Raw genomic sequence first — 13992 nt, forward strand, 5'->3', positions numbered from 1 at the left:
CTGGTAAAATTCATACATAAGGCATACCGGATTATAAGGCGCACTGATGATTTTTGAGAAAATGAAAGAATTTTAAGTGAGCCTTATAGTCCAAAAAATACGATAAACGTTTAGAAAAAATGATATATCTAGTCGATGGGCTTTAAGCAACAAAAAATAATTTAAAACAATTAAAAAACAAAACATCACAATATGATTTATAGTTTCTATTTGACATATTCATGAGTTTATACTGAACAGAACAAGCATGTCTGTCAAATCTGTTCTAATCAGAGGATTCTGTTCAAAAGCAGTCTGTGGCTTTCAGTAATATCCATGTACTAGTGTCATTATCAACCAAACCATCCCCAATGCACTTCTCTGCAAAAATATGCAAAAAAAAGTGTGAGGAAATCTTACAAACACACAGACTGGGTTTTTTACTGGGCTAAATTTACCAGGCCAGAAGAAAGCTTTCTCAAAATGTCTAAAAATAAAACGACTCTGTAGGGAGCAAAAGGAGCAGTAGAAAGAACTGTCATTTTGTAGCTGCTGCAGTGGGTTTAATATGGACTCTAAATCAACTAAAGCTTTTCTGGTAATAGGCACACTCCTTATAATAATAGTAATAATACTAATACAACATTCTTCAATTGACCTTTATCATTCCTTGTATAATCTACTGCATTCAGTGTGGTGTGCTATAGATGAGAAGGTTCTCAAATAGATTCAATTTAGGGCCAAATTCATACAAATCAAGTCATTTAAGTCTATTTTTTTACTACTGATGTTTATTTTTATTTTAAGTGCCTTAATAAATCAAAACATATAAAGCACATTTTAGTTTCTGTATTGTAAAAAAAAAAAGGGTTTTACAATTTATTATATGGGTGGTGGATTATTATGACGACCCCATGGGCCCCCTTCAGGTACTAGTCTGCCAGTGCATGGGCAGGGCTAGGGCCTGATTGGTCTTATTAGATCCTTGACTGCACCTGTGAAGGCGTATGAGATATAAGGTGGGGTTTTGTCTCTCTTAAGGAGGCACCTTCTTTCTTTGTTGGCACGTTTCTTTTAATCTCTCTCCCAGGCTTTTTGATTTCTCTCTATCCCCTCTTCACTCTCTTCTTTTCTTTTGCCTCTACATTTATCATTTACTGACACAAACTACACAAAATACATCCACTCGTTTACTACTAACACTGCATTCATACCATAGACATTTTAAATTGATTTATATTTTTAAAACGAAAATATTAAAAATATCCTTTGTTTAAAACTTAAACTCTTGTGTTGTGTACCTCTTTTATGATTGCGGGGTGTGGAAGAGCCCATGCAGTAATAATTATTGTCAGCACCACAGTGACACTGAAATGGTCGTGGTGTGTTAGTGTCTGTTGTGGTAATTGTATGAGTGAATCCGACACAGCAGTGCTGCTGGAGTTTTTAAACACTGTGTCCACTCATGTTCCTCTCTATTAGACACTTCTTCCTAGTCGATCCAGCTCTGGAAAAAAATAAGCGACCACTTCAGTTTCTTTGCTATTTATAGGTATATGTTTAAGTAAAATAAACATTGTTGTTTTATTCTATAAACTACGGACAACATTTTTCTCAAATTCTAAAGAAGAATAATGTCATTTAGAGCTTTTATTTGCAGAAAACTGAAAAATGGCTCAAATAACAAAAAAGATGCAGAGCTTTCAGACCTCAAATAATGCAAAGAAAACAAATTAATATTCATAAAGTTCTAAGAGTTCAGTAATCAATATTTGGTGGAATAACCCTGTTTTTTAATCACAGTTTTCATGCATCTTGGCATCTTCTCCTCCACCAGTCTTACACACTGCTTTTGGATAACTTTATGTCACTCCTGGTGCAAAAAATCAAGCAGTTCAGCTTGGTTTGATAGCTTTTTAAGTTGGTAAAATAAAAGAAACTCATCATTTTTAAGTGGCCTCTTATTTTTTTCCAGAGCAATAAAGTCAGAGACAGAAGCTCATCTGTTGCAGCATAATAGTGTGCGTTCGTCATCCTTCATCAGAGCTCACAGAATGCTTTTGGCTGGATTTATCTGGTTGGTGTCTCATTCACTCATGCCAAAGCAACACACACTAACACCCAAATAATACCTCCTTTTTAAGATTCTCTACGATTGGAGATTTTAGTCATAGAGATATTTCTCCTGGGTTGGACCTGGGCCTGGTTCTGGTGTATTTATTTAAAGCTCTGTTAGAAATGTCCATGTTGGCAAAAAGGTCATGTTTTTTTTTTTTTTTTTAAGCATGAATGTTGCCACACTGCTGTTCAGGCTAATGCTGAACTCAGCTTTAAGTACAGGCGTTTGACTAAGAAGGTGTCAGCATCGTGCCATCTGGCCTTGGACTGCAACTGTGATATAAATCCCTATAGTTTTTTAAAAGGATATCAATTTACTGATGAAAAAAGATGGACACTGTTGATAGATTGAGCCAAAAGATTCATAAACAGTGTATCTGAATTCATAAGAAGAAATAAGGTTTGGTGAAAGCTGCGCTGCCAGGCTTCACAGCTTGCTTCCTAAAGCCTTTCATAACTTGGCAGCATTTTAAGGAGGCTTGTCGTTCATGGAGAGTTGGCCACCGCCTTCAAAATGACCCTAATGTATTTTTAACATTTGCATACTAAATAAGAAACAGACCCAGACTACAGAGAGAGAGAGAGAGAGGTGTGTGTGTGTCGAATCCGTTTTGTGTCCACAGGTCCCCTCCCCGGGCGTGACGTCACACTCGGCCTCCATCAGAGAGGCTCCATCTGGCCCTCGCTGCCTCGGCCAGCTCCCCACTGAGTCCCTCTGGAGCACTGGATGCTCAGCTGACAAACAACAGAATGGACACTACCTGTTTACTTGGCTTCTGAAGGGCCTACTATTATAGGAATACTTCAGCATCTTTTGAATAATCTCTATCTGCTGCATAATAACAAAAATCTGATGATTTCATGACTCAAGTAATGGTTATACTGAAGCCTGTGGGAGATTTCCATATACCAGAAAATTTCAATATAATGGAAATCTGATGTTTGGTTTCCAATATTTTGGTCTCTCCCCATAAGGAGTTTGTCTCGGTCCAAATCTAGTGAGCAGTGATCTGCATTATGAAAGCACCTTTGAAGATGGTTCAGACCTTATGTCCAGTTGCAGGAAGTTATGGCAGGCTATCATCTGTTACTGTAGGTTAACCCTTTGGTTAACCAACTGTACAACATTGGTTTGTTTTCTCCTGTCTCCTGTCATACTGTAGATTAATGGAATTTGAGGGGAATCAGTTACACTCAAGCTGCTTCGTGATGTGCATTCACATATAGGAAAGTCAAATTCTGGCAGAGAGGCAGAATTTGACACAACACCTGGTGAGGCAACTCGCTGAACTGACAACAGTCTGCAAACCAATTAGTGTGAAGTAGCCCATGTAGGTTATGATGACATTTCACTCTAGTTCAGTGACCAGACTAAACTACAGAGTCAAACCAAAACTAACTGGACTAAATGCACACAATATCCAACAAATTAACCTTGGTCTGGACTCTGGTCCCAACTTTCAGACATGAAAACACCCTTTGAAATCCTTTATGTACAGCTTCCCAATGTTCCACTGATTGCTTGAAATCTTTTTACTGTTGTATTGAAATCAGTTTGTACCCTTTTTTTGTATTTTTCATTTGTGGTTTTTCTTATCACTCATAGAACACAGCAAAACAGCAGAAGCAATCAGAAACTGGTGAGCAATGTGATGTTTATAGAAACAATCATTAAGTACTTAATTACATCTCAGGGAGGAAAAAAAAGCATCTTGTTAAATGCACATCACTCAAACGTGAATCATAAAACAAGGCCAACATTAGATGAACACCAAGGTAGCTACTCGTGCTGCATGGTGTCAAGCATTCTGAAGACTGTACAAAAATAGAGTTCTATGTTAACCGCTGGGACACGTACCATCACCTTTCACTTAAACATACATTTTGTGAGTAATGTGTCTTACAATGGTGACAAACACAGTTGCTCCAAAAAGAAAAGAGAAAATCTTGGCACCATACATTCAAAAATGTTGACATCGTACAACGGCGAGAATATTTGGAATAGTGCAGTTCCTACATCCACTCGCGATGATGGATATTGTTGAAATTAGCTCTTTGGCTGATCTACCAACAACACGCGTTTGCAGAAGAGAGTCCGAGAACAGACGGACGTCTCCGCTCATGCAAACTCAACAACAGACCACGAGATAACATTTCCAATGCACGGTTATTGAGATAAAATGACGGATCTGCATGTGCTCGGAAACATGTGCAGGACCTCGTAGGCTAGCAGGCTACTTTATCACGAATGTGATGACCAGCATAGAGCAGTGTTATTTGCCTCTAATAGTGTTAAAAAATGAATATTATTACTCTGTTATGCATCAACGTGATTAATAGACACAGTACGGTACGTTATTGCCATCGAGAACACGTAAGGCAAAATGAATTATGGCCTGTCCCAATGTCCATGCTTGTGGTTTGTGGCTTTGCTGAAGTGGAGACTCATGAGGGCTAAAGGTGATATGTAGCCATAGACAGTGTCACAACGCTGATATTTGTTGCCCCAGCATTTCTGAAATGCCACCCAAAACCTCATACTAACTTAGTGATCAGTACTCTACCATTTGTAGAACATTCATTACAGTAGTATACATATGGTTATAGCTTGTATAGTAGAGTATTGTATGAGGTTTTGGATGCGTTTAGTATGTTAAAATGCCATTGTTGTCAAACCTGTCAATAAGATAGATTTGGTTACTTTGGGTCTTGCTCCCAGTTTGAGTCAGTCTAAACTTAGTCTTGGGCCTCCTTAGGCTCTGTATTTTCTAAGCCTTTGGCTCCTTTAGATTGGTCTTGACTTGTTTTTAGCCCCAATAGACTCTGTCTTGACTTGATCTTAATCCTCTCTAAATCCACTCTGAATTGATATGACCTCGGCCTATTCTAGACTTCACGTCTTGACTTGGTTTTGGCCCCTCATTAGACTCTGTCTTTATTGATCTTGGCCCCCTTTACGTTGGGTTTGTAGACAATCCCCAGAACCCTTTAGACTGTCTTGACACAAACCTGATCTAATTTGAACTAAGTCTTTGCCCCCTTTAGACTTGGTATTGATTTGATTCTGATCGCCCTTAGACTTGATCTACACACTGTGTTTTGCCCCAACTTAGGCTAAATTATACTTTTGTGTTGAATCAATGCCATAGCCAATGTGTATTAATTGGTCTCAGTGTCCTTTAGACTCTGTCTTGACTTGAGCTCTACCCCATTTAGACTTTGTCTTGACTTAATCTATGCCTCCATTTATACACTGTCTTGACTTGAACTTTACCTCCCTTAGACTTAGTATTGATTTGATCTTGCTCCCTCTTAAAATTGATATACACACTGTTTTGACCCATTTTAGGCCATTTTATATATCTGTGTTGAATCAATAGCCAACATGTATTAATTCATCTCAGCCTCCTTTAGACTCTGTTAGAATTAACTGACTTCATCTCTGTCCCCTTAGACCTGTTGAAATTTGATCCTGACTGTCATAATTTAGTCTTAGCCCCTTTCAAACTGTATTAATTGATCCTGACAAGTCTTTTCTTGAATCTGAATTTGTCAAAAATGTAGTCTTGTCTACAGCTCTAGTATTTAATGTATTTAGTGTGTTTAAAGTGCATTTAGAGGGAGTCTAGTATAGTCGGTGCACTGTGCTTTTACAAATTTGATAAACAGAACACAAAGTAAACAAGTACATAAAAGACTTTGGGACAGGCCGTGGGATTGGGGGATAGCGCCACTTTCGTCCAGCTCTGTCCAGCTGACGTCATGTCCTGTAACTCTTGAGCTCTTGTTCAGCAGTATGGGCTGAAAAGAGGAATCTAATGGTTGCTACGTTACAGGAAAAGGTCACCACTATAAGTCGATAAACATAAAGACAGAAAAAGTGCTGAAGAGTACAGTCAAGTGATGAAGAAACTACTCTACCTTAAATGTAGCTTTTCTGCAGTACCTACGATGTGAATAACACACTAAGTGATAAGCTATGCAATATTGATGTCCTACTGGAGTATGTTTGCCAGGAACACGTGTATCATAGTTGTTTCCATCCCATGGCTGCTGACAGTGGCATGCTTCAGCATGATACACCAGCTGGATGCACTCTAGTGGAACCTTTGGAGACAGAGCTGTGATGGTGTTTAAGAAAAGGAACTTTTCTACTTAAACATCTGCTGTTTGTTTTGTATTTACTGTTGCATTGTTCGTGAACACCACTGTCCGTGGTGCAGAATCCTATCACGTGCTGGCAGCGCTTTAAGCCTAAGTGCGAGTCTCAGTCACAACCTGAGTTGGGAAGAAAACAAACGCCGAAATATATCCACCAGCATTTGCGTTTAACATTCATGACCTCTCATCCATCAGTTTCAGTGACAGCCTGGGGGAAGCCTTGTTGGCATCTCACAGTGCTAAAAGGCAACTGACCAAAAGGAAGGATCCACGCTACATTTATGTTTAGCTCTTTGGCCCCTCCCCTCCCTTATTACAATAATTATTGATAGTTCATTATGATTCGATCAAAGAGAAATACAATCAAAAGACGTTACAAAAGACATTAAAACAAACCAGTACTTATTGGCACACCGTTTACCGTGATTACCGAGATTGACCACACCCAGACGAACATGTGACTCCCTCGAGTGAACACTCATGTATAGATTACAATATGCGGATCCCTTCATCCCTTCAACCTCTTCATGTGCCTTAAGGGGGAATTCCAACATCTGATCAGCAGTTCTGCGTAATGCAGAAGATGTGATGTAAAACATGTCATTGAAGTGGTTTTGATATAAACTGGTCCAGAAAACACAAATATATTAACAGCAGTCTGTGGTAATGGTCTGTGGTTTGTGACCGGCGGCATCTGGTAAAATGATCTGTGCGAACAGTGAAGCAACTTCTCATTAAATGCAGTTAGGTCCACATGCATGATCCTATTCCACAGGTCAGTGCAGTGGTTTATAGCTTCTGTGGGACATAGCAAAAGTCATGGGACATGATAACAGATGCATGTCTTGTGCCATCCGACATGTCAGAAAGTGTATAGGCCATTTATTTTTCATACAAATCTCATAAGTATACCTACACAGTGGCAAAATAAGTGCAAATCTGAACAAATACAACTCTGGAAAAAAATAAGAGACCACTTGGAATATAATTAAGAGGAGTACGGAAGATCACAAGACATCATACCACCAGCAGTGGCAGAAGGTTATCCAAAAGCAGTGTGTAAGACTGGTGGAGGAGAACATGCCAAGATGCATGAAAACTGTGATTAAAAATAAAATCAGGGTTTTTCCACCAAATATTGATTTCTGAACTCTTAAAACTTTATGAATATGAACTTGTTTTCTTTGCATTATTTGAGGTCTGAAAGCTCTGCATCTTTTTTGTTATTTCATCCATTTCTCATTTTCTGCAAATAAAGGCTTTAAATGACAATATTTTTATTTGGAATTTGGGAGAAATGTTGTTCACAGTTTATAGAATAAAACAACAATGTTCATTTTACTCAAACATATACCTATAAATAGCAAAATCAGAGAAACTGATTCAGAAACTGAAGCGGTCTCTTAATTTTTCCAATTATAAAGTATAAGTGTGTACCATATATATATATATATATATATATATATATATATATATATATATATATATATATATATATATATATATAAGTCTTTGTGTGCTGATATGGTTGCTGGAATTCCCCTCTAAAAACTATTGTTAAGGTCTACTACCTACACCGTGCTTCACAGAAACCTCCCTCACTCTCTCTTTCTCTACACGTCGCTGGGCGTCCGGGGCCTGGAGGCGAAGCTGTAGGGCAGGCAGCCGCAGCAGGCCAGCCTCAACGACCTCTGGATGTCCGGGTTGCGGAAGGCGTAGATGATGGGGTTGATGATGGAGCTGCAGATGGCCGGCAGGGCCGTGGCGTACGTGTAGACGGCCGGGTAGCGCGTGTCGGCCACCAGAGAGTACATAGCGAAGGGCACCCAGCAGAGGGCGAAGGTGCCCAGGATGGCCGAAAGCGTGCTGACGCCCTTGGTGGTGGAAGCGGCGTGCGAGGCGCTCATGAAGTGGCGCTGCACGGCGATCTGCTGCGCGTGGCGGAAGGCGATCTTGCAGATCTGCAGGTAGAGCTGCAGGATGAGCGCGAAGACCAGCAGGAAGGAGACGGCGAGCGCCGCCGCGTTGCTCTTGTTCACCGGGCGGCACACGCTGCACGTGGCTTCGTCCTCCAGGCAGTTCCATCCGAGCGCGGGCAGCGAGCCCAGCAGCGCGCTCGTGAGCCACGCCAGCGCCACCACGGCGTACGTGAAGGTGGCGGCGCGCTCCGTGTGGTAGGTGAGAGCGCCGTACAGCGACAGGTAGCGGTCCACGGTGATGGCGAGCACGTTGAGCACGGACGCGGAGAAGGCGGAGATCAACAGCCCGGCGGAGAGCAGCGAAGCCACGCCGGGCTCGGCCACCGCGTACGCCACGGCGAAGTTCAGTACGAGCCCCAGGCCCGCCAGCAGGTCCGCGAACGCCAGGCTGGCGATGAGCACGAAGGCGGGGGCGCGCGGGGCCGGCGCGTGCGCCACCAGCGCGATCACCAAGGCGTTCTCGCACGACACCAGCGTGCCGGCCACGCACAGCGCCACGTCCCAGGGGTTGACGGGCACGGAGGCGCCGGCGGCGGCGGCGGCTGCGGCTGTCGTGGCGTCAGTGGGCGGCGCGGAGGACGCGTTCCGGCCCCCGGGCGAGTCCGGGACCGTGGGGGTGGAGGAGGAGGAGGCGTTGGGGAGATGGGTGCTCATGGCTGTGGCTGCTGTTGATGCTGGTACTGATGTTGATGCTGGTGCTGATGCTGCGGCGGCGGCGGCATGAGGGGGACGAGGAGGATGAATCACTGCCAGGAGGAAGAGAGAGAAAAAGAGAGGGAGAGAGGGAGGGGTGGGATGAGGGTAGAGAGTGTGTTTTTCATATATCTATATTTATATACATAAGATTGATAAACTACAGTCCTAGGGTAAAGCTAAATAAACTTACTGTAAAGAAATAAAGCAGAAAAATACAATGCATACAAAAATAAAAAAGCAGAGATACCACCGTTATCTTGTCCCTTATCTTGTCTAAGACATCATACATGATGCAGCCCTTCTTTCTCCATTAAGCGCAGACGACAAAGCGTTGGTGAATGGAGGGTAAATGGTAAATATGATGCTATTTATAGACTAGACCCATTCTACCATGTTTAACCCCCCCCCCCCACACACCCCACAGAACATGGGGTGCTCCCCCTCCCACACACATACTCTCAGTCTCGCGCTCTTTATGATATTATTATCATAGGCTACTGATGACAGTATAAGTAAGACAGTAAGACACACACTCACGGCGGCGCTGTGTGGCTGGTTGATGCGCGTTAACGCGTAAGCGACCCTCTCCAGCCCGTCCAATAAGTAGCCTGCCTAGTTCAGACCGACCCCCGCAGACCACTGAGATTCTTCCCACCAGCCGCCAGAGAGTCCAGGAGCGTCTCCCTCTTCTTCTCTCTTTCTCTGCTTTTCCTCCTCCTTCCTTTTTCTAAAGAACTAAAGAAAAGATAATGAATCTGCTGCAGGTCTCCGCTGTGTCAGTGGTCAGCAGGCTGGAAGTGGCTGAGATCACCCCGGGGTTCTGCTGCCTCTTCCCCCCGCTATTGACTCCTCTTGCCGGGGGTCTGTGGGGGCGGTGGGAGAATGGGAGAGTGGGGGGGGGGTCTCTGGTAAGGGTTGGGGGGGAGAAGAGACCGTCAGACTTGGGTTGTCATTCGTCTAATAACGTTGGCGCTCGGCAGACAGCGGCGCCTGCTCCTGTCGCTCTGATTGGTCCAGAGGAAATGACTCTTACCGCTGACGTCAAGACCCCCAGCTGCCCCTCCCTCTCCCCCCATCTCTCTCTTTCTTTCTCCATTCTTGCTTTCTCCACAATGAACCCTCTCTCTGAAACCTTGTTTACATCTCAGACATTGAACTATGCAGACATCTGTGAGCTGCTCTCAAAAAACGTATGAATCAGATCATACATCTGATTCTGAAGAATAAGCTAAAGAATTGTCTTTTTCCATTAAACCTTTAGACTGTAAATGACTAAAACATTGTCATCAATAATAATAATAATAATACTTTTGGTACCTGTTTACTACACTGTAACCAAATGCTGTAGGCCTGTTTAATAAATAAATGTTTTTTTTTTAATAATTTTATTTATATATTTTTTCCATTTTCTCCCCAGTTTACACAGCCAATTACCCAACCCACTTATTGGACTCCCCCTATCACTAGTGATGCCCCAACACCAGGAGGGTGAAAATTAGCACATGCCTCCTCCGATACATGTGAAGTCAGCCATGGCCTCTTTTCAAACTTTGAAAAGAGTAGCATCACAGAGTTGCTAAGCAGCATCACAGCACACTCGGAGTGTAGCAACCCGGTTCCGATACATCAGCTCACAGATGCCTTGTGCTGCAGACATCACCCTTTGGAGTGATGTGGGGAGAAAGTGCCATCTACCCACCCAGAGAGAGCGAGGCCAATTGTGCTCCCTCGGGGCTCCGGTGGCCGATGGCAAGCTGAATGAACAGGATTCCTGTTCAGTTATGATCTCCTGATCATAACTTTTAATCTGCATGTGGTTTTTGTAAATAATAATTACAGTATTCAAATCAATTTATTTGGGCCAAAACCTACTAAAAAAATTATAGTACATTACTATTCTTATTATATAGTCATATGATGTGCTTTTTCTAAACAATTAATTAGTGTAATTTTACAATCTGTTATTGGCAACTTTTTTGTCATGAACCCTCTGTAACATGTGCTCTTAAAACTAAATATAAATCTAAATAATTGTCCTTTTCCATTAAAACAATTGGACTGATCGAATACATTGTCAAGAATAATATCGGTACCCAAAAAGCCCCACCACCCTCCTTTGTAAATGAAAAAAACTGTAAATGAAATTGAGGGGAGCTCCCAGGAGGGTGGGCATATTTCATTTTAAATAATTCTTCATTTTAAAATCTTTTTAGCAGATAAGACATATTGTTTTATCATACATTTCTCCTGCAGCTGCTTTCTCCATTATCTGGTCTAGTTTAAGCTACTCAAAACTCATTTATTTTTTAGGGTATTTCATAATTCTATTCTGGACAATGAAGTTCTATAATTTATTTTTTACTGCTCATGACATATTAGGAGTGGGACATCACCTTTCTCACCATATCATTTACTATTCTGTAATGTTAATTATCTGATACACGCAAAGACAGTACTAGTCTAGCACCTCACCTTTAATAGGAGCACACAGAATGACCAACAGCACCAGAGCTAATCTCTCTCTCTTAAGTTTAACCAGTAGGCAGGCAGCAAACAAATGTCTGACAGTAAGAGCATAAAGAGTGCTGTTCGATTGTGAGCAGGTGAAAGCAGATGATAACATTACGACTGTTGTATTTTATTTCTTAAAATTATATTTAATGATAAACTTTCTTGTGTTGAAACATTTTTACACAGTAAATTTGCCAGTGTTGAATCAACATTGTTACTGTTAAATTTTACACTCTTAGTGTAACACTGTTTAACGCTGGTAAATTTACTGTGTAGATGTTTAGAGACAAACTACCATTAAAAAAAAAAAAACGGCAGTTTTCACTTTTAGGGGTAATGGGACTCATTTTAGGGGTGCTTGAGCCTCTGACAGGTGTTTGGGTATCTTGGTACATGCGAAAGAGATAGAGAAACTTTTGCTACATGTATCCAAATGTTGTAGGCCAATTTTTTGCAGTAAAATCATACAATATATAGACTAACTGTTTAATGATATACATTGTAAAATGCAAAATGCAAAGTATCTTAGGATGCCCTATGAAAACAGCTGCCACCTGTATATTTACCTTCTAATTCTAACATCTCCTTACTATGTTACACAAAATTTACAGCTTGTTAATTAATTTATCTGCATAATAAAAAGCACCATAAAATGCTATCTCAGCCACTAAATCATGCAGGCATAAAAAACATCTGTTATCTGCTCCTATTTAAATTTATGAATGAAACGGATAAATCTGAAGAATCTTGTCTTGTTACATTAAAATCTGGATATTATGGGATAAAGGATAGGTGATAGAAAAAGGGGAAGAGAATAGAGGAAGGGGATAGATGATAGAGAATGGGGAAGAGAATAGGGAATAGAGGAAGGGGGTATGGGATGAGGATGGGAAAGTGGGTAGTGGATAGGGGAAGGGAATAGGGAATAGAGGAAGGGGTATGGGATGAGGATGGGGAAGTGGACAGTGGATAGGGGAAGGGAAAAGGGAGTAGAAGAAGGGGGTAGGGGATGAGGATGGAAGAGTGGATAGGGGAAGGAAATAGTAAATAGAGGAAGGGGGTAGGGGATGAGGATAGGGAAGTGTATAGGGGATAGAGGAGGGGATATGGGATGTGGATAGGGGATGAGGATAGGGGAAGAGGATTTAGGGAATAGAGGAAGGGGTATGGGATGAGGATGGGGAAGTGGATAGAGGAAGGGAATAAGGAATAGAGGAAGGGGGTAGGGGATGAGGATTGGGAAGTGTATAAGGGATAGAGGAGGGGATATGGGATGTGGATAGGGGAAGAGGATTTAGGGAAGAGAGGAAGGGTGGTCAGGATATAGCTGATCAATATGTACAATAAAAACAAAAGAGACAATATTGAAAAAACACACACACACACCATAATGCCCTCCACTAAGCTGTCAGACTATAATCATAATACTTCTATTTATGAACCAAAGACATCAGTAGTGTTCAGTTGAAGCGCTCCAGCTGCACTGAAGCAGTTCAGACAGCAAGTGGCGCGGTGCTGTCCATGGTCCTGATCAGTTCACCTGACCGGTCACTAGGGGGCAGCACAGTCTACAGTGTTTCCTGGCAATGTCATTTAAATTGACTTTGTGTGTCTGGATGACATTATGCGCTCAGAATGACATCAGTGAAGGTTTCTTCCTGCGAGCTGAGCTGAGCTGAGCTGAGCTGCTGTATCCCCTCTAACACACTCAGCTGTTATGGAGCTGCTCTGACATACACAGCCCTGGTCGCAGTCTTTAACCTGATGTGGAGGCTCTTCCAGGGTCTGCAAATGCTTCCACATGTGAAGCAGTAATATATCCCTTTATGTTATTCCTATAAAAATAAATACTGCCTCATCTGCCCATTTATTGTTTATTCCAAAATCAATGGTATTTTATTATTTTGAAATAAATGTATCTACCGTCCAAAGAGCTTTCTACTTTTTGAGCATTGCTCAAAAGGATTTGATTGTAATCAGCAACAAGAGCATTAGTGAGATCAAGATGTTGGATGATCACCACACCTCATTCCCAACTCAAAAAATCTTAAAACTCCAATAAGTATTGGATGGAGAACCATTGTGCCAGAAAAATTGGCATTTTGCACATTGCTAGTAGGTTCATGTTTATTTGCCCCAGAGTGTCATATTCTATTGGCAATACTTCTCTACAGGAACTAGAAAGCTGTGCCAGTTTGCAGTTGTACATACAGCTTTGAAAAAAAGAGACCACCTAAAAACGATGGGTTCCTTTAATTGAAAACCTCTAGAATATAACCAAGAGGAAGATGGATGATCACAAGCCATAAAAACCAGGGTTATTCTACCAAATATTGATTTCTGAACTCTTAAAACTTTATAAATATGAACTTGTTTTCTAAGTATTATTTGAGGTCTAAAAGCTCTGCATCTTTTTTATTTCAGCCATTTCTCATTTTCTGCAAATAAAAAATAAAAATTTGGGGGGGATGTGGGAGAAATGTTGTCTGTAGTTCATAGAATAAACAACAGTGTTCATTTTACTCAAACTTGCTTTGCTATAAATAGC

General features: G+C 41.5%; 1 protein-coding gene across 1 annotated transcript; it reads right to left on the reverse strand.

The window, feature by feature from the left end:
* Nucleotides 1-7753: 7753 nt before the first annotated feature.
* Nucleotides 7754-10257, reverse strand: gpr185a (G protein-coupled receptor 185 a). Its single transcript, XM_049466187.1, has 2 exons — nucleotides 9471-10257; nucleotides 7754-8983 (listed from the first exon to the last, which is right to left on the reverse strand). The coding sequence occupies exon 2, from the start codon at nucleotides 8889-8891 to the stop codon at nucleotides 7872-7874; it is 1020 nt and encodes a 339-aa protein (XP_049322144.1). The 5' UTR covers nucleotides 8892-8983; nucleotides 9471-10257; the 3' UTR covers nucleotides 7754-7871.
* Between the last annotated feature and the right edge of the window lie 3735 nt (nucleotides 10258-13992).

The sequence above is a fragment of the Astyanax mexicanus genome, chromosome 17, assembly GCF_023375975.1.
Source record: "Astyanax mexicanus isolate ESR-SI-001 chromosome 17, AstMex3_surface, whole genome shotgun sequence".
NCBI classification, from domain to species: domain Eukaryota; kingdom Metazoa; phylum Chordata; class Actinopteri; order Characiformes; family Acestrorhamphidae; genus Astyanax; species Astyanax mexicanus.